The 21,692-nt window shown below is 37.5% G+C and overlaps 1 protein-coding gene across 1 annotated transcript in view; it reads left to right on the top strand.

Annotated features, from left to right (window-relative positions):
• The window catches only part of LOC128740427 (netrin receptor unc-5-like), a 249,626-nt gene that overhangs the window by 138,345 nt on the left and 89,589 nt on the right, over nt 1-21,692 (top strand). Inside the window, exons 5-6 of the mRNA XM_053835968.1 lie at nt 15,803-15,973; nt 16,088-16,135. Of these exons, the coding sequence (XP_053691943.1) occupies nt 15,803-15,973; nt 16,088-16,135 (219 nt within the window). The remainder of the gene's footprint in view (nt 1-15,802; nt 15,974-16,087; nt 16,136-21,692) is intronic.

Below are 21,692 nucleotides of genomic sequence, written 5' to 3'. Positions count from 1 at the left end.
AGTAGTAGTAGTAGTAGTAGTAGTAGTAGTAGTAGTAGTAGTAGTAGTAGTAGTAGTAGTAGTAGTAGTAGTAGTAGTAGTAGTAGTAGTAGTAGTAGTAGTAGTAGTAGTAGTAGTAGTAGTAGTAGTAGTAGTAGTAGTAGTAGTAGTAGTAGTAGTAGTAGTAGTAGTAGTAGTAGTAGTAGTAGTAGTAGTAGTAGTAGTAGTAGTAGTAGTAGTAGTAGTAGTAGTAGTAGTAGTAGTAGTAGTAGTAGTAGTAGTAGTAGTAGTAGTAGTAGTAGTAGTAGTAGTAGTAGTAGTAGTAGTAGTAGTAGTAGTAGTAGTAGTAGTAGTAGTAGTAGTAGTAGTAGTAGTAGTAGTAGTAGTAGTAGTAGTAGTAGTAGTAGTAGTAGTAGTAGTAGTAGTAGTAGTAGTAGTAGTAGTAGTAGTAGTAGTAGTAGTAGTAGTAGTAGTAGTAGTAGTAGTAGTAGTAGTAGTAGTAGTAGTAGTAGTAGTAGTAGTAGTAGTAGTAGTAGTAGTAGTAGTAGTAGTAGTAGTAGTAGTAGTAGTAGTAGTAGTAGTAGTAGTAGTAGTAGTAGTAGTAGTAGTAGTAGTAGTAGTAGTAGTAGTAGTAGTAGTAGTAGTAGTAGTAGTAGTAGTAGTAGTAGTAGTAGTAGTAGTAGTAGTAGTAGTAGTAGTAGTAGTAGTAGTAGTAGTAGTAGTAGTAGTAGTAGTAGTAGTAGTAGTAGTAGTAGTAGTAGTAGTAGTAGTAGTAGTAGTAGTAGTAGTAGTAGTAGTAGTAGTAGTAGTAGTAGTAGTAGTAGTAGTAGTAGTAGTAGTAGTAGTAGTAGTAGTAGTAGTAGTAGTAGTAGTAGTAGTAGTAGTAGTAGTAGTAGTAGTAGTAGTAGTAGTAGTAGTAGTAGTAGTAGTAGTAGTAGTAGTAATAGGGGAAAGCCACCATCATTTCAAGGGCTTGCCAATGTATGTGGGTAGAATTACAGTAGATCCAAATTTGATTATCAAATGAATTTCACACTAATGCTGTTACAGAAGGGCCAAAAGGGATTGGGCGGACCCACAACCAGAGGCACTTGTGCGCATTCCGGGGTTATAAGAGTCGCCTTCCAGCATTCGGATCCTTCCATGTAATAATCAATTTCGCTGTACCAATTTCAACCCACGTGATGATTTGTTTGTTTTGAATTGAGAAGTGCCATATTTGCTTCAGACCTTAAGGATTCAGGTTGGCAACCCACTCCATCATCCAGTCTTCCACATTTATGATTTCAATAATAATACTGTTAATAATATGATATTAAGATGAAATGTGGTATATATAGGTAAAAATAGAACAATCTCACCAGCAGTCCTTCGTATAAATAAAGTAGCGTCCTTTGAGGTTCCATAAGTGCTTCTAATAGTTAATTTAATTTTTCATTCTGGTATCCATGTGCAGTATTAAAACTCGTTTTGGCCAAAGTTTTTACTCTATAGCAGTAGATGCTTCACAAGCTAAAACGAAAAAAATAATCAAAATAACTCATTAGGCTTACCAATTAGCTAGGTCGTGTGGCTCCGCCGTCTGCCCAAAACCTCGGTTTTGAAGTCAGGCAGCCGGAAACCACCCAGCATCGCACCTCCTAGCTTGGCTACTCAATAGAGCATTATCAGGTATGGCCACGTGGAGCCGCTAGGTAGGGGCCTGGGATGGCTAGAGCTATATTGGACACTCCTCATTTGCCTTCCCCATTTCATACCCAAATATATCGAATGTCATTTTAAGGCCAAAATAATATATGATAACAAAATCAGTTATTGAACTCATCTTACAACCACTGTTTTAAATATCTACTCAATAACAAAATGTGTTATCAATGTATCTCCATATCAATTCAATAACAAAATATACCATTATAACACAGTTTGATATTGTTTTTATATTATTTTGCTCTTCGCTCCTGCTCGGGCGGCCCATTCGGCATGGATATTGCAGAGTAGACATTTTTAGTTTTACGATAGGAGTTCGATCGCGAATCGAGCCAGCAGGGAAACCAGAATTAATCTAGAGTTAGAACGGCGTACACGTATCAAAAGAAGTGAATAAATTGTATTTTTTTAAGTGACGTTCGTCCTACATTCATAACTATATATCCACTTTTCGCTTTTTGGAAAAAGCAGCGGACGAAGATTTAACAGTATGACAACGCTTGGTCTCATGTTTCCAAACCCGTCAAAACATATCTGGAAACACTCAAATTAGAAGTTTAGCCCATCCGGCCATATTCCACAGATTTTACGCTGTACGGTTATAACTTATTTCTGGTATGGCAATCAAAAAATAACTTGATTCGTGATTCAAAAAATCATAAAATTCAGAAAATAGTGGCCCACCCTAGTATATAGGGTGATATGTAACAGAAATTGAATCAAATAGGGAATCATTTTCGGATATTTCCGTACTAATGGACGAAAAACTGTTAGCACCCCAAGCCAGTCAGTGAACCAGCCAGCAGTCGGTTGCAGGGTAGACATTTTTCAATTTGCATTCAACGTTGACCGCGCACCAACTTGCCAACTAACTGAGCTTTACTGTTCACCTAGGAAATTCAATCACGTGTTGGGGGTGGATGATTCTGTTTCGCTCGCATGTGGCACGAAACGGTCGACCAGCGTCGAGTCGTCGGTGATGTTGTGGGTCCCACCGGGCGCTGTACGCTTTGTGAAGCATGAGCCGACGTTTCGGAAGCTGACCAAATCTCCTCCCGTCATAAGTTGTGATTCACTGTCACAGATTGTGAGCGACGGCGTCCGCTGAATATTGATGGAAATTTTACATCTACAATCGATGGGCATGTTCGGTGAATGTGAGAGTATGGAAGCAAGCGTCATTTTATAGGTTCTAGTTTACTAGAGGAAAGAGAACCGTTCCTTACAACTTGAAATTGCGAGTTATCAAAAACACAAATGGAGTAAAAACATAGTCATCAGAACTCTTCGAGCGTTTTTTTTAATTTGGAATAAAAAATGAACTTGAGAGTAACAAAAAAACAACAAAATTAAATTAGTCGGAAGCAAACAATCATAACAATTCGATGAAAACCTACAGTCACCAAATCTCAGCGATCGCGTCGGTCGTCGCTCCCCCCATCATTGGCCGGCGGCTGCGGTATAGGGGCGAAGCCGGCATCAACTTGCCGATACCGTAATGAAAACATAACTTTTAATTTATTCCAATTTAAACGTCAATTAATAAGTGGCAACACTGAGGAACCACGCCAACGGACGGAAACAACCAGCAAATGAACGAAGCAAAATAATTTAAATATTGATTAAAATGCAGATTAGTTCCACTGACTTCTCTAGTGGAGTGCAGTCGTGGACCCCGCCCACCACGCACGGGTCGGAAACCACCGCACCGCACCGGCTAAAGCTTTCATTCATTCTCGGTGCTTTCAGGAGCGAGGGAAAGCGTCTAGCTTGCAGTTGCAGTTGTTTCAATTCGATCTCAAGTCTCGAGATTGCGTCTTTGGTTGGGTCTGTTGTTTGGTTTTGTTCTTATTTTACCGCTAGAGATCTGATCATTGTCGGTTTTTTCCCTCTTCCGCTCGCTCGTGAACCTTTCGCCATGTTCTGCTTAGTGAACCACAAATGGCTCAATAAGAATGCAGGGATTAAGAAATATCTGCGAGATGCAAAACGACAAAAAGTCATAAGCATTCGATGTTGTTGCTCACCGTAGTGCACTTAATCCGAGCGGACGCCGTCATTCGAGGGCAACAGTTGGAATCGGGCAATTGCCACTGCGAGAGAAAGGGCACTGTAAACGGGTTAAAATAAAATATAATGCTTTCGTAGCATATGTACGGTGCATGTTGTACTGTACCTTATAGTCTGCTAAAATGCTTTCTTGTAAGAGTTGCTTCGTATTTTATAGGGGACCCAAAAAATGTGATCCAATTATTTTACCCGCTTAAAAAATCTCACTGTACCCGCATAAAAAGATTCCGATATCGTGAAAGGTGCCAATAATAAATAAATGAATGCACTCGTGCGAATGCCACTGTAGGGAAAAAATGCTAATGCACAGTAGCTCCTTCCAACCAGCCAGCCACTAACAACAACGGCGGGAACCGCGGGGACATCGTTAATGGCTCGAGACGGCAGAGCAGTTGCACTCGAATGCTTTCCACCTTTCGCATCGCATCGCTCGATGGAGACTGGAAAGAATTGGCAATAACAGGCGAATCAGATTATGGAAATGGGATAAAATTTAAGCGTGGGATTATTTGGTAGCCAACAGCAACGTTCGACGTCCCCGTCGTCGTTGGCGGCGGCGTTGCAGTTTGCTACCGAATTACGCTTATGGGTTACGGTTTGTTCTGCCGTAATGCGCAGCAATAAGTTCTACCTAAGACCACCTGCGTAGAGTTCTCGACGGTTTGCTGCAGGCCGAGATTAAGTTTGACAGTTGAATGTCAAACATTTTAAATTGATCTGCATCGCTAAGCGATGCTACTTTTTAATTTGCACCCTGGATAAACAGCTGATTGGAGTAAAATTCAGGTTATAAACAAAGTTATACCAACTAAAGGTAAACACATCTAAAACAAAGTACATGCTGGCCAGTGAAACCGAGGCCGAACGACGCCGCTTGGGCAGTAGTATTTTAATCGACGGCGATGAGTTTGAGGTACCGTGAAAGCACCTAATTCCGATCACCTAAGGCATGATTCATCTTTGAGTCCCTACTGAAAAATATAGCTTTGATATTTATTAACACAGTATGTGTCTTTAGCAAGTATTTTCAATTATGTTTAATGGAAAAATACTAAAATGCCTAAATTATTTACCGAAAGTTAAAAAAATGCATCATAGGATGATGCATCAGTGCACCTAATTCCGATCATCAATTATAAGGGGTGATTCTAATTCCGATCACAGGTGTATCTAATTCCGATCACGTCATGATAAGTTGTTAAAGCAAAAAACTTTTGTCAACTCGTACCAAATGGATCTAAAATGTATTGCTTTTATGTAGTTTGACGACAATCCCCCTACCAGTCATCTTCTGCATGCGTTAATGATAATTATTATCATTAGCTTAATATTCATAAAATTTGTGTACTTAAAAGATCGACAAGCGGATTATAAAACTTTCCTCTTCTTTTATTTTTGTTCAACTGTTACAATTACAATAAAATTAGGTCATTTCGACGTTTTCATAAAGCTTTGATCATAAATAATAGTAAAAATCAAATCAGAAAGGTTGTGTTCCAGACATGACCACGTAGTTGGCGTAGAACTACGTGAGGCTGGTTTTCACGAAGAAACCTCGAATATTAAAGAAAACTTTTTACCCCATATTGGTATATATATGTGTAGCATAAATAACGTAAAGTGAGAAAAAAAACAAACAATATAATAATAATATTATCTTGCTGTACCGTATTTATGGTAGGTGAGCTATTTTGTGATATCACAAACGAATATTTTTACCAGTGCCAAAGTCGGAGTATTTCAGTATAGAAATTTGCCTCACGCATGCAGCTATTAACAAAGTTCTAGGAGAAAACTTAAGTTCTCAAAATAATATGTTATTGTTATATTGAAAGAACACGCATTAATAAGATAGTTCATAACTGCGCTGCGCTGTCGCTTGTTTGCAGCGTTAGAAAAGCAAAACGTCTGAGCCTTTCAGTTGGCTTGGAGGTACGACGCTGGTTTAATAACCCGAACATATGAATATATCAAATTTATAACAGGATGAGTTCTAGATGATAAGTATTTTATAACAAAGTCTCCTTTGCGTTTTGTTATAAACTTGGTCTCGTTAGCAGTTGAAATAACTAAAATTGTAACAAAATTTGCTCAAGACATATCACAAATATATCAAATTATGATATAATTTTATCTAGTTTACATCCATATGAGTAACAGAAATCAGTATTCTGTCTTGCTGTATAACCAAATTGTGACAAAGCGATTTATAAGTAACAGGACGGGATAGAATCTTGGTAGAAACATTTATAACAAAGTTTGATAGACATATCAACTTGAGCAACAATTCTGTAAGATTTTTGCTAGAATCATCTGATCAGGAAGCTAGACATCACATGTTCGAATCTCGACTGAAAAAGTCAAAGGATTTGTAGCACAATTGTCCCGTATTCTTACAGGTTACGAAGTCTGTCGTATAAAAACAGAAGGTCAAAATTCCAAATCGGAATGTACCACCTAGGCTATGCTGTGCTCTGTAGTAAATAAAAAACACGCAAGTTTATTTTGCTTCTTTGTCTTGAATCAGCAGCAGCCACAAGCTTGGCGTCTATATTGATCAGCACGCAGGGACCTGATAAGGTTGCACAAACAAGAACAGTGCGCTGTCCTAAGCATGCTTTTTCCAGCCATCATTTTGCAATTTTCATCCTGGTCAATAACGGAGTAGCAGCACACGTGCGGAATCCTATGCTTATGCTTGCTAATGGTAATCAGTTCCAGCCACAAGCTTGGTGTGTGTAATGGTCGTCCGTGCCTGGGAAGCAAGACTTATTAGCAATTTTTAGCTGGAAAGCTTTCGTTAATTTTCACTATTTAGCGATTAACAAACAACCTTTTCAAGAAAACCGTACAATTGCTGCATCGTTTATGATCAAAATCCGTTTTAAATTGGAAGAGCTATTAGCGTTCAACATCTTTCATTCTTTCGTGACGGTGGTTTAACTCCAAATTTTGATTGACAGCCTGCCGTAAGACGTAGTCCTACGTCAAAAAATTTCGATAATCCTACCATGTTATCACGTTGCAATCAATCGTAAAATCTAAATAGTAACTTCGTTAGCTTGCATTTTGCCAGTTTATAACTTTGATATAGTGATCGGAATTAGAAGCAGAAAAAAAAATTATGTTCATAATTCCGATTAATTACTTTAATAGAATAAATTCCGCAAATTCAGCATTTTTTCAGCCAAATTTGATACAGAACGGTTATATATGCTTGTATCTATTAGTTATCATAGAATACCGAAGAAGGTAATATGTTTTCACGCTGCTATGATCTTAGCAAATTTGATCGTGCGCTTAGCACTTCGGCTAAGAAAATACATTTTGATGGTGTTTTTTGCTTCTGCCTGTCGAATTTAATTTATTTTGAAGTACATGGTGCCCCAAAGGCAGTCATTTTTCAACAACTGACACATAAACACATAGCACAATAACTAAGCGTGCTCATTTACTACAGATTTTGGCTCAATTTACTAAAAATTGACCATTTAGGTTGAGTGATCGGAATTAGGAGCTGATCGCAATTATGTGCGGTCACGGTAGTTGACGAATTTGTCTGAATTTGTCTCTGGCAACGGCGGATAATGATACCAGCCGTGAGATTCGGTGGTGTATTATTGGTCCGCTTCACAAGTAATTGCGGTCGAGCAGACTAAGTCCCCGTTCAAAGTGCACCCTGTACAAGACGCTTATTAGACTGGTTGGTCTCTACGAGCATGAAATATGGACAATGCTCGAAGACGACCTGCGAGTGCTCGGAGTTCTCGAACGATGAATGCTAAGAACGGTCTTCGGCGGGGTACAGGAGAACAGAGTACGGAGACGGAGGATGAACCATGAACTCGCACAGCTCTATGGCAAACCCAGTATCCAGAAGGTGGCTATTTGGATTGGATTTGGATTTGGGTTTGGATTTGGATTGGATTTGGATTGGATTTGGATTGGATTTGGATTGGATTTGGATTGGATTTGAATTGGATTGGATTTGGATTGGATTTGGATTGGATTTGGATTGGATTTGAATTGGATTTGGATTGGATTTGGACTGGATTTGGATTGGATTTGGATTGGATTTGGATTGGATTTGGATTTGGATTTGGATTGGATTTGGATTGGATTTGGATTGGATTTGGATTGGATTTGGATTGGATTTGGATTGGATTTGGATTGGATTGGATTTGGATTGGATTTGGATTGGATTTTGATTGGATTTGTATTGGATTTGGATTGGATTTGGATTGGATTTGGATTGGATTTGGATTGAATTTGGATTGGATTTGGTTTGGATTTGGATTGGATTTGGATTGGATTTGGATTGGATTTGGATTGGATTTGGATTGGATTTGGATTGGATTTGGATTGGATTTGGATTGGATTTGGATTGGATTTGGATTGGATTTGGATTGGATTTGGATTGGATTTGGATTGGATTTGGATTGGATTTGGATTGGATTTGGATTGGATTTGGATTGGATTTGGATTGGATTTGGATTGGATTTGGATTGGATTTGGATTGGATTTGGATTGGATTTGGATTGGATTTGGATTGGATTTGGATTGGATTTGAATTGGATTTGGATTGGATTTGGATTGGATTTGGATTGGGTTCGGATTGGATTTGGATTGGATTTGGATTGGATTTGGATTGGATTTGGATTGGATTTGGATTGGATTTGGATTGGATTTGGATTGGATTTGGATTGGATTTGGATTGGATTTGGGTTTGGATTTGGATTGGATTTGGATTGGATTTGGATTGGATTTGAATTGGATTGGATTTGGATTGGATTTGGATTGGATTTTGATTGGATTTGTATTGGATTTGGATTGGATTTGGATTGGATTTGGATTGGATTTGGATTGGATTTGGATTGGATTTGGGTTTGGATTTGGATTGGATTTGGATTGGATTTGGATTGGATTTGAATTGGATTGGATTTGGATTGGATTTGGATTGGATTTGGATTGGATTTGAATTGGATTTGGATTGGATTTGGACTGGATTTGGATTGGATTTGGATTGGATTTGGATTGGATTTGGATTTGGATTTGGATTGGATTTGGATTGGATTTGGATTGGATTTGGATTGGATTTGGATTGGATTTGGATTGGATTTGGATTGGATTGGATTTGGATTGGATTTGGATTGGATTTTGATTGGATTTGTATTGGATTTGGATTGGATTTGGATTGGATTTGGATTGGATTTGGATTGAATTTGGATTGGATTTGGTTTGGATTTGGATTGGATTTGGATTGGATTTGGATTGGATTTGGATTGGATTTGGATTGGATTTGGATTGGATTTGGATTGGATTTGGATTGGATTTGGATTGGATTTGGATTGGATTTGGATTGGATTTGGATTGGATTTGGATTGGATTTGGATTGGATTTGGATTGGATTTGGATTGGATTTGGATTGGATTTGGATTGGATTTGGATTGGATTTGGATTGGATTTGGATTGGATTTGGATTGGATTTGGATTGGATTTGGATTGGATTTGGATTGGATTTGGATTGGATTTGGATTGGATTTGGATTGGATTTGGATTGGATTTGGATTGGATTTGGATTGGATTTGAATTGGATTTGGATTGGATTTGGATTGGATTTGGATTGGGTTCGGATTGGGTTCGGATTGGATTTGGATTGGATTTGGATTGGATTTGGATTGGATTTGGATTACAATTGGATTGGATTTGGATTAGAATTGGATTGGATTTGGATTGGATTAGACTCACCCTCCCTCTATGGGACCACTCCCCCCCTTATCAGCAAAAGCCTTGATTTCGTGAAATCCGCTAATTTTCTTTTGCTTATATCTCCGGAAATGTTAAGTCTAGAAAGGTACTATTTTCACATTTTCAAAGCGAGAAAGCGGTATTTTTAGCACCAGTGCTGCCAAATATTTTTTAATTCGATTTGAAAACTAAATTTCTATTTTTCTCTCAATGAATACATTTAAATCTTAAAGGTTCCGACTCCATTGTATTCCACAGATTTTTTTTACATTAGAATCACTTATCGTCAAGAAGTATTCCTTGCCGATCCAGAGACAACGTTTTGAAGCAAGCGGCCTCCAATTTCTTATGGAAAACCAAGAGCAAAATAATTTTTACCTTTGTTATACAATATAACAAAGGTTTAGGAATTGGTCGAAAAACAGGAAGTCGATCTGAGGCCCGGAGGGCCGTGTCACATATACCAATCGATCAGGTTCGACGAATGAGCAATGTCTGTGTGTGTGTGTGTGTGTGTGTGTGTGTGTGTGTGTGTATGTGTGTATGTGTGTGCGCTTTAATTTTCAATCGCCTATTTCTCGGAGATGGCTGAACCGATTCGTCTGCTATAACTTTTATTTGAAAGGTATTTTTACCTAGTATATCACTATTAAATGGTTTCGTGGTCTGACTTTTAGTTTAAAAGTTATAAGCAAAAATGTGAAAATTACGTGACACGATTTTCTCCGGAACCACATAACCGATTTCATCGATCTTATACCAAATAAAAGCTCTTACTATTGCTAAACTTCACGCCAATTTTTATTGAAAACAAACAAGTAGTTTAAAAGTTATGCTTAAAAAACCAGTTTTGACAAGGTTCAAATGATCGCCTGTTTCTCAGAGATGGCCCAACCGATTTACGTGCTATTAATTTCATTTGGCAGGTAATAAAGCTGGATAGATCACTATTGAATGGTTTTTTGATTGGATGTTTAATTTGAAAGTTACGAGTAATTCAATACACCACACCAAAATTAACAATAATTTATAATGATTTTAACCAAGAAAAATAACCTAATTCCAATTATTTTAATATCAAACGAGAGGTTTTCACACTACGAATATATATGCAAAATTTCATAAGAATTGGTTTTACCAGTCAAAAGATATTAACCCTCGAACACTCGCGCCAACTTTTATAACACAGTTACTCGCGCGCACAATAGCCCAAAACCAAAGAAAACGTGCGCACTAGAGTTTTGACTAGGAAAACTTGGTTTTAAGTTTATCAAACCTTTGGAAGAGTTTCTTGAAATTGAAAGCTCTATCGTCTGGTAGAATTTGAATTTTGATTAATCCCCCTAAAAGTGAAATAAAAAAATTATTTTCCTTCAGTTTCAATATAACACATTGATGTGTTCTGCAAAGTTTTAGAGCATATTATTACAAGAAATTTTGCTGAAGACAGTAACCTTCTATCTCTTCAACGAAGAGATCTTATTTATTGTATATTAATTTGAAAAATCAGTTTTTCTATTTTAGCTCTTTTTGTAATTGTTGTATGACTTTTTCATGTGTTACAAAGTTGTATAAATAATAAAAATACACAACTTTGCTGAACATAGTATACCTCTATGTTTCCTTGTTTACGAACTGTAGAACTTTGATTATAAAAAAATACCCTGGTTTTGACCCCGAATTACTCGACTACCAACAGACGGATACATTTTAAACATTTTACATTTGCTGGTAGTTTTGCTGCACACAGACACCATTTTTCCATATGAAGAAGCGAAAGAAAATTTCAGTTGGGGCCAATTGCGGTACACCTCACATGCTACTTGCTTCGTTTCTGTGATGTCGGTTTATGCTAATCTATTTTCCCAACAATTTAAAGTAATAATGCATTGAATAATTCTGACATTTTGCTCATAACAAGTTTATTGAAGAATATACGTTAGTATATACGTAATATACGATTTGTAACTATATAACAATATGGCATTCAAAACCTACATATGGTGTACAAAATACAACAACGTGAGTAACCGAAAGTTCATAAAAATTGATGAAATTTATTCAAGAGAACTTTATTGTTGTGAATCAAATAGAATGGCGTTACAGGAAATTATGCATAGTTCAAAAACCTTTTAACTAGACCTTTACTACGCAATGTATATGTTAAAGAATAATATTTCATCTTACAACTTACTTTTACTTGCACTTACCCTCATTAGTAACAACTTTTTCAGCAATTTCATGAGAAAAGAAACTATCAAAATTTATAAGTGCTTCTATTTGTTTCGAATTTTGTAAACTTATTCAATTTCCAAAAATTTCATGTAAACCAAACGTGTCGATTTCTATCTCAAATTGCAAGTAAGATGGTATAACAAAGGTTCCTTTCACCACTAGGTGGATTAAATCAGGTTTTTAATGAAGCAGTGAGTCTCTATGCCCTTTTGTGACAGCATGTATACAGTATGTAGTAACATTTTCCTGAGCAGTGATGCCAGCACTTTAGTTTAAATTTTGGAATTTCGCAACACTGCCAATTTATTTTTATTTTTATATAAAAAATCTAGAAAATACGATGGAGTTGGAATTTCTGAGATCAAATTGTATTCATTGGGACAAAAATAGAAACTTAGTTTTTAAATCGAATCGAAAAATATTTGGCAGCATTGATACTAAAAAAATACTTCGCAGCCAGCTGTTAGAGTACAGGACAATTGCAGGGCAAGTTGCTACGACTATTGATAATTGACTCTAACAGCGCCTCCCAGCTGAGATTCAAATATACGACGACTAGCTTTTTAGATCAGCATCGTACCTCGAGGCCAACTGAGAGGCTACCTCACCTCCCACGTCGTACAAGATTATCCGGCTTTTAGACTCGATTAACCGGGTGAAGAATTTTTTTTAAATCATCATCATTATCATCAGTGAAAAAATTATAACAAAGGGATTTTTATGACTCAAATTATAAAATTACTCTTACCTTTAAGATGGTATGGAAAATAATTACGAAATTACTCAACAGGCGGCGCTAGTGACTTAGTAATAACGATAAGAAGTTACTTTCTATGGAAAGGGTGTTTAGGTTACAGTTGTTATTTAACTAGTTAAAATGTCAATATTTTACTATTCACCATTTCACCACTATTCACCATGGAATGATTTATGGATCATTCCAACTCAAATGCAACAATTCGACACCAACTTTTCAAAAGGGCTAATCTGCAAAGTGTAAACAAACCGAGTGAGTATTTCTTTTCCTATGCTAGTCCAGCAGAAAATAACCCTCACTCGGTTTGTTTACATTTTGCAGATTGGCCCTTTTGAAAAGTTGGTACCGAATTTTCTTTGATTATACAATTTTTCATGAATCGTACAAAATGTTTAGAAAGGAACTGGGCATGTGTTCACGTGACTGAGACCAATAGATTAAGTGAGTTGGTGGGATTTTTCTGGCCTTCTTAGAAGTACCATTAATAGTTGGTAGATGGATTCTTTACAGGCAGTTAACGTAACTAGAGAAAAAAAATTGAGTGTTGAAGTTAACTATTTCTCATAGCCTTGTAGTAGTGAGACAATTCTGTACTATTTTGATATTATCTTAAAGCTGGTAGTCATTGGAATAACCTTCCCGAAGACTGCAATTTGCTAGACGGTCAGCTGCGCAAGATACAGCCATTTATAAAGCCCTTGGATATAGACCACTATGTTGCGGAACGTTTTGGGGATTACGGTGAAAATATATATGAAATCGTAGTGGTCTATGTACATTGGTGTGAATAAATCGTATATTCTGACAAAAGTTGGGATTTTTATGTATTCTCATGTTGAATCACTTTATACACTACACATTAGAACACTTGGTTTAGAGAAAAAAACTGTATAGAATTTATTATAGAGTTTTTTAGACAATTGCGTCTCCTGTAAAATTAACTAAATGGTCAATAAACCACTATAATTCGGAGCGGCTCATATGTCATTCGACCCGCTGGACCTTCTTTCTATTTTCGGTTTTCCAAGTGATTCCTATACCTTTACACTATATATTTATAAAATAGAAAGGCAAAACCTTCATATTTGTTGTCGTACCCGGATTTATTTAAGCCTCAGATATATTCTTGTCGCTAAACCGTTTCGATTATAGTGTTCCCACGTACATTACATTTGTGATTCAATTGCTACTACCATATCGGCACATTGTTATTTAATGACAGACAGCCAACTCTGGAAAAATGAATACCGTATATCGAATTGAACTGCGACTCGTTTAATGCTTGGCACCTTTTAAATACATTTTAACACTTCAAAAATGGCAAACAATCAGTCCTTCGTTCCGTCTGTTCCGAACAAACAGCACGCAGAAATAATTAAATTTCACGACAGAACTTTATTTTCACAACCACGTTGATTCACTTGGGACTTTTCATCATTTGCATGTGCAGAGTATTTTCTACCATTCTCATCTTCACCAATCACAATGCCGTCCAGTCAGTGATTTACAGTAATTGTTTTTACATCACCACAGTAAAAACAAAGCCATGTTACATCTGGTCCGCCGTAGCCGTACGAACACGGAGGTGTAAAATGGATTTGAAAATCAATTCTCATTCACGGAACCCTGCGGATATTACCAATTACCGACATCACGTGTAAATTTGCATCGTTGCACTCGTCAACCGACGTGAACTTCCCGCACGGTGAGCAGTACCAGAACAAAACCACGCCAAAAGTTCCGACCTGTACAGTGGACTGATTTTTGCCGAGGCAAATATCCTTTACCGGTCGGGTTCCCAATTGTTACAGTCAATTCATCTGTAAAGCGTGCAATTGAAATCAGATACCTCCAGAGGGAGGATAGAGGCATGAATACCCGGTTCTGACGGACACGATGGTTCAGGATGGCTTAAGGGCGAATGTCCCGTAATCCGCCGCTCAGAGTCGGCTTGACTTCACAGCCACGTCGGAGCAGCCTATCAATTCCCACCCTGTGCCACAACGAGCACAACGGACGGTTGGTTCCACCTCAATCGAGACCGGAGGGATTTTCCGAAGCCAATTGCTATTCGGTGCCATAATGACAGCTGTGAGAGCGCTATTTTCTCATATCATCAATTGCTTGTCGCGTCCTTGCCCAAGCCGACCTGCCTGCCACCGACTGTGATTGCGAACCGACCGGTACAAATTTAAACTGTTTTGCTGGTGCCGAACCAGAAAGTTGAATATATAGGTGTACGGGATGCAGCACGGCTGACTTCAGTGGAACTTCCTTGAAACTACGGCCAGGCCAGTCCCAAGCTGTATCGCGTACCGCGAGAAATCATGGAGTTTCTCTTTCGCTAAGGGCACTTTTCGGTGCAAATGTTTCCTCATATTTATCTCGTTAAAGCCAGAGCAATGGCTAAATAGGAATTAAGTCTAAAACTTGAAAGAAAAAAAATCTTTCGTTTGATTTAATCAAACGCGTGTAGGCGTCAACACTAAAGGCTGCGCCTCATCGGTTTTTTTTTGCAATAACCTTAAGAATATCTTCGATTTGTTTTTTTTTTATTGTTTTAAGAATTGATTCTACACCGAACCAGTCTGCTTATGGGGCAACGGCAGCATAATGTTGCCGCTATAACAAGGCACATTGAGCTGCCGTAAGATTAATTCAATTACCAACAGCTCTTTATACGGACCGTTGGTTGAGCGGTTCCACGTAGGTACTGCCAGCAATGTGAAGCGCAAAATCGAAAAAACCCCTTAAGGGTCCCAAAATAACAAGCACAAATAACACCCTGCTGCACCCTGCAACCAAAGCTACTTTCGACGTTAAGACGTCCGGTTTGGCTCGCCGGCAGAGTAGAACGGTTTTATTAGGCACTCATTTGACTCCTGCTTCTTCTCTGCGAACGGGGTTGTACGGCGGATGAGTGAGTAGTTCAGGGTCTTTCGGAATGATAGTTTAGTAGCTTTGGGTCCAGCTCTCATCATCCGGCAGTGTAGAACGAGTTGATTTCGGCTCTTGACACGATTCACACCTTCTAATTATCTTTCTTATTATTGACGCCTTCGCACTCGACGCGGCATGATTCCGTTTTTGTGTTGTGCCTTTGCCCGATGATTGACTCGGCAAACTGTCCCAGTGGCCTAGTGCTCTTTCGTTTGCAAGGGATCATTAAGGTGAAACATGTTATTGGGTTGAAAATCGAATTACGCAATTCGGTCCGACACATTTCTAACGAGCAACGAATTGCCGATTGCCAATTTGACAAATGGAGTAATAATTTGCGTTCAACATTTCGCTTCATTTGCACAGTGAATGGCGGCTGGAGCCAGTGGAGTGCCTGGTTGGAGTGTCGTTGCCCTGGAAAGCCCGTGCAAGGGCGGAAGCGAACCAGGACGTGCAGCGACCCGATTCCACTGTACGGGGGTGCACCCTGTGAAGGTCCAAATCAGCAGAAGACGGCTGACTGTGTCACTTGTCCGGGTAAGTACCAGCCACTGCACTGACTGTAACGCATTAATTACAGACAAATGGGAAACTAATTATGAAACAATACTGACGGTTTCGTACCGTTCGGTTGTGCTTTGTCATTTGCAGAAGACACACAAATCATCACACCCAACGGCTTCGAGGATAACACCTTCGGTAAGTGTATCAATGTGCGGTTATTGTTGTTAATTTTGCCAATCTCTGATAGGCAGGTACATTCACACTAGCGTGTCCAGACACAAACAAAAGGTGGGGTATTCGCTCTTTCAGGAGAATGTTTTGACCTAGAAAAACACGGTAACCGTTGGATGGCGAATCTATTATTATTTATCACAAAAATACCGCCCAGTTAGCTTGAAAAGTCCCGGCTTTTGAGGGCAATTGGAATTAAAATCAAAGTTAAAATTGGATTAGAAATTAGTCTTGGTACTAATATATCTAGAAATTAGATTCCAATTGGATTTCAAGTCGGACTTGACATAGGATGTTAAATTAAACTTGAATTGGGAATAATTTGGGCTTGAAGCTATATTTCATATTGAAATGGGAATGGGACTTAAAACAGAGTTTGAAGATTTTATTTGAAATTGAACGTGAAATTTAATTTGAAAATGGAATTGAATAAGATAAGACTAATCAGAATTGGATTTGAAATGAAAGTTGGGATTTGACTTGCAATTAAATTGGATTTGAAATTAAGCTTTAAATTGGAATTTAAATTGGACTTGAAATTGGACATGAATTAGATTTGGATCATACATGGAATTACATTTACATATTACAGTTGACTTGAATTTGGACTAACTTGAACTTGAAACTCTACTTCAAACCGGTTATAGTAGACACGAAGTTAAACATGAAGTTTACTTGAAGTTGGAATTAACATTTTACGTCTTATTCTCTAGTACATTTTACTTCTTATTCGTTCCGTCGCTTTTCTTTTCTAGTTCCGTTTTTCCTTTTTTGTTTCGTTTTTTCCTCATTTTTTGTAACGTTTCCTTGGTTTATGCTCTCTCTGTTTTTTCTTGTTTTTCTCTCTTTTTCCTTTTTTCTAGACCGTGTTTCCTGTTTCATTGTTTCGTTTTCTTCGTCTCCTATCCCAATTGATCGTATTTTCAGTCTTGGATTTCCACTTGTTTAACAAGTTTTTGGTTTGTGTCGTCCCCGTTTTCGGTCTTCTCTCTTCTCTTTTTACCTTTTTTTCGTCTCCAGAGTTTTCCTTATCGTTTTTCGTCTTCGTCTGTTTCATTTTTGCGCTTTTTATGTCACGTACACCACCTTTTCTGTCACAGTTATTATGTTTGTGGTAGGCTTTAATCCTTTCCTTTCCGATTTTCTTTTTTATCTCACGTTTTCGTCTTTTTCTGTTCCGTTTAATTTTTCCATTTTCCTTTTTTTCTCTTTTTCTCTTTTTTCCTGTTTTTTCTTTTCCACTTTTTTGTTTCATTTTCCCATTTTTGACCCATTTTATCCTTTTATATACAGATCGACTTCTTTTTCCCATTTTCCACGTTTCTTACATCGGGTTTCGTTTAGCTCTCTCGCTTTTCTTCTTTCCCCTTTTAGTTTCTTTTGTTCTCTATTCCGTATTCCCATTTGATCTCATTTTCCCTCTATTTTTCTTTAATGTTACATTTTGTCTGGCCGTTATTTTCTCTTTTTCTGTTACTTTTCTCTTCTTGCTTCCTGATTCCTCTCTTCAGTTTTTAATCCTTTTCTCTGATTTGTCCTCGTTTTCAAGCCAGTTTTCCGTTAATTTTTTCGAATTTTTAGCTTTTTATATCCCATTTTGAATTTTTTGGTGCCAGTTTTTGTCCTTTTTCGCTTTTTATCCACTTCTCTAACTCAATTTTCGTTTTTGTCAGCTCCGTTATTTCTCTTATTAAGGTCTTGTTATGATTTTTGCTCTCACTTTCTTACCGTTAATCTCTTGTTTTCCTTTTTTGTTCCGTTTTTCTTCGTTTCATGTCCTATTTTGTCTTATTTTCAATGTTGTGTTTCTCTTGTTTTCCATTTGTTTTTGGTTACTGTTCCTGTTTTTTTTTAACATGGAATAACCGTCTTTTCTGTCACGTTTACCTTATTTCTTTCCCAAGCGACAGTGTGAGTTTTATTGTACTCTTATCGTGATCTTCAAGACCAATTTTGGTCTTAAATGCCATCATAAGAGTGTAATAAAACTGAAATTATTACTTGGGTTTCCTCTCCAATTTTCCTTTTTTATCTCCCGTTACCGTGTTTTGCTATTTGTTTTACCTTTCTTTACCTTCCCATTTTTTCTGTTCGTATGTTTGTTTTGTCCAATTTTCCCATATTTTGTCCCATTTTATTCCGTTTCCCTCGTTTCTTTAAACAGCTTTCGTTTTTCTCTCTCGTCATTCTTCTTTCCCCTTTTGATTTCCCATGTTTTCTATCCATATTCCCTTTCTTGTCTCATTTTACCTATTTTCTCATGTATGTTCCATTATTCCTGGGCGGGTTCTCTGTTCCTTTTCTTTTCGTTTCTTATTCCATTTTCCACCTATTTCATGAGACCAGAGTACTTTGCTCCATTTTTGTCTTTTTTCGGGTTTTTCTTGTTTTCAGACCTGTTTCTCCTCATTTCCTATCTCAATGTCTCTTTCGGTCTCGATTCTCGTTATTTCGCTCCTTTTCTAATCCGCTTTTCGTTTCCATCAATTCCATTCTTCCTCTTATTATGTTTTTGGTCTCATTTTCATCGTTTTTCCTCTCTTTCTCGCTTTCTTGTTTTCCATTTTATTGTCCGTATTTCCTGTTTCGTTGTTTCGTTCTTCGTTTCTTGTCTTATTTTGCCTTATTTACAGTCTTGTTTTTTGGTTTTACTGCATTCTTCGTTTTCGTCTTTTCCCTTTTCTTTTTCCCTTTTTCTGTCTCGTTTCTTCTTCTCTCTTTCTTGTTTACACGTTTAACCATCTTTTCTGTCACGTTTATTCGGTGATTTCTTTTCTACTCCGATTATTTTTTATCACCCGTTTTCGTCTTTTCCTCTTTCGTTGTACATTTTCTGTCCCATTTTCCCGTTTTTGGTTCCATTTTGTTCCTTTTTTGGCCTCTTATTTTCGTTTTCCTCATTACTTTTATAGCTTTCGTTCGTCTCTTTCGATATTCTTCTTTTGGTTTCTTTTGTTTTCTGTTATTCCCTTACTTATTTCGTTTTCCCTTTTCTGTTTCATTTGTTCTGGCCGCTTACTATTTCTCTGTTTCTTTTCTTTCCTTTTTCTGTTCCGTTTTCCAACCACAATTGTTTCCGTCCCGATTTTCGTTTTTAAACTCCCTCTCTAACCCGGTTTTGCTTTCATCTGTTCCGTTCTTTCTCTTATTATGTCACGCTTCTCCTCCTTTGCTGTCATGGTCTGTTTTTCGTTGTCGTTTGACCTTGGTTTTCTTCCGTTTTCTTTTTCTCTATTTTCGTCTGTCCCGTTTTTTCTTTATTTTCTGTTTGTTCTTGTTTCTCCATTTTTTTGCGCTCTGCTCCTCTGCTTTTTTCTCCCTTGTCTACCTGATTCTCCCCAATTATCTACCTCAATTACCTTCGTTTATCCTGTTTTTTATTCTTTTCTGTCCAGTTTATCCTATTTTTTTCACGTTTTCTTCGTTTTCTTCATGGTCTTTCCTTCTTTTGGTCGTTTTGCCCCGTTTTTCATCTTTGTCTGTAGTGTTCTCCTTTTTGCCTTGTTTTCCCTCGGTTTCAGGGTTGCTGCGCTCACTTACAATCACTCATTTGACTGTATTAACTCATAGAATCTGTAAAAGTTGTGTGTAAAACATTTGTGGAGTTGAGTATAAACAACAATATTTCCAACAAAATAGCGCAATATTTATTCAATTTCACTGCTACAAGTCCGAAAACTTTGTTATTACTTCTTCTTTTAGCAACTTTCCTGTCATGCTTTGTTTTCATTTTTTTCCTTCTGTTGCATTTTCCCATTTTCTATCCTTTTTCCCGCGTACCTCGTTCCTTTTATTGGGTGTAGTTTTTTCTTCCCGTTATTCTGCTTTTCTTTTTTGGTCTTGTTTCCTGTTCCGTATTCCTCTTCTTGTCTCGTTTCCCTCTTTTTGTCTATCTTATGTTTTATTTTTTCTGGTCATTATTTCCTCTCGTTTTTTCTCGTTTTCCTATCTCGTTTCCGCCTTTTCTAGAGTCCTAATTCCTTCATTCCGTTTGTCTTGTTTCGTTCTTCATTCTTGTTTTGTTTTGCCTCGTTTTCAGCCCCATTTTCTCTCCCGTTTCGACTCGTTCCCGGTTTTTGTCTTCTTTACTTTCTACCTCCTTTTCTATCCCTTTATTTGTTTTCGTTTTCTGTACCGTTCTTCCCCTTCTTATGCGCTGCTCCTGTCACGTTCTGTTTTTCGTTATCGTTTTAACTCTTCGGTTTTCTCTTTTTCTATTTTCTTTTCTCCATTTTTCTGCTCTTGTGTTTTTCTTTCTGTTGTTATCTGCTTTTCCTCCTTTCGTACCTTGTTTTTTCTCCTCTTTTGTCTCTTTTTTAACCTCTACTGTCCATATTATCATCATTTTGCGTTTCCTTCCGTTCTTCATCCTTTTTAGTAAAATCTTCTCCTTTGTTGCCTCGTTTTTCCTCGGATTCAGGTTTGCTGCTTAGTTAAGATGTATTATCTCGTAGAAGCAAAATCTGTTAAAGTCATAAGAAACATTTGTAGAACTGAGTTTGAGCCGCAATCCTTCTGAACAGAGTAGTGCAATATTTTCTCCTTCTTTCGAATTCTGCCACAATTTTTCTCTCGTTTTTCTTTTTTTCATATCTCTCTCTCTCTCTCTCTCTCTTGCTTTTTTTCTATCACGCTAGGCCAGGTTTTGTCACGTTTTCCTTCGTGCTCCTTCTGTTCCGTTTTTCGTCCCATTTTTCGACCTTATATATCCCGTTTGACCCATTTTTCCGTCTCCCTCGTCTCTTTTATTGGGCTTAGTTGTTCTTCTCGCTATTCTTGTTTCCCTTTTTGGTCTTGGTTGCTGGTCTTGATACCTCTTTTCCGTTTTCTGTTTTTTTTCTCCGTTTTCCCTAGTTTTATGGCCAGTATTTACTCTTTTCCAGTCCCGTTTCTTATCCTTTTCTATCATGTTTCGTTTCTGTCAGTACTGGTCTTTCTCTCTTATTGCTTTTTAACTCCTTTTCAAACCCGTTTTTCATTTTCATCTGTTACGTTCTTCCTCTTATTCAGTCTACTTTTCCTCGTTCTCCCCACCGTTCTGTTTTTTTCCACTTGTTGTCCACCGATTTCGTTTTAATCTCCTTTTTTTCAGTTTTGTTTTATTTTTCCTCGTTTACTGTTCTTGTTTCTCCATTTTCCTGCATCCGTATTCTCCCGTGTGTTTTCACCTTTTACACCTAATTTATTCTTTACTTTTCTGTCCAGTTTATCCTCATTTTTTTCGATTTATTTATAGTTTTTCTTATTTTCATTGTTTTCTCCTGTTCTTCACTTCATTCTGAAAAGTCTCCTCCTTTTTTGCCTCGTTTTCCCTCGGTTTCAGGGTAGCTGCGCTCAGTTTGTCTGCGTACGCACTTGAATACGTTTTCCTTCGTGCGCATTTTTGTTTTTCCTCCTTCTATCTCATTTTTCCTCTTTTGTATTTTTTCCTGGAGAACAGCAGCAGCAGACGGACTAGCTCTAGAACCATCGGGAATCCTTCTGTGAATATGTTTAGATTTTTTTTTACCATTTTCATAAG

Source organism: Sabethes cyaneus, chromosome 3 (assembly GCF_943734655.1).
Source record: "Sabethes cyaneus chromosome 3, idSabCyanKW18_F2, whole genome shotgun sequence".
In the NCBI taxonomy this organism is placed as follows: domain Eukaryota; kingdom Metazoa; phylum Arthropoda; class Insecta; order Diptera; family Culicidae; genus Sabethes; species Sabethes cyaneus.
The sequence above is the reverse complement of the archived record's forward strand: the minus strand, read 5'-3'. Positions and strand labels throughout refer to the sequence as shown.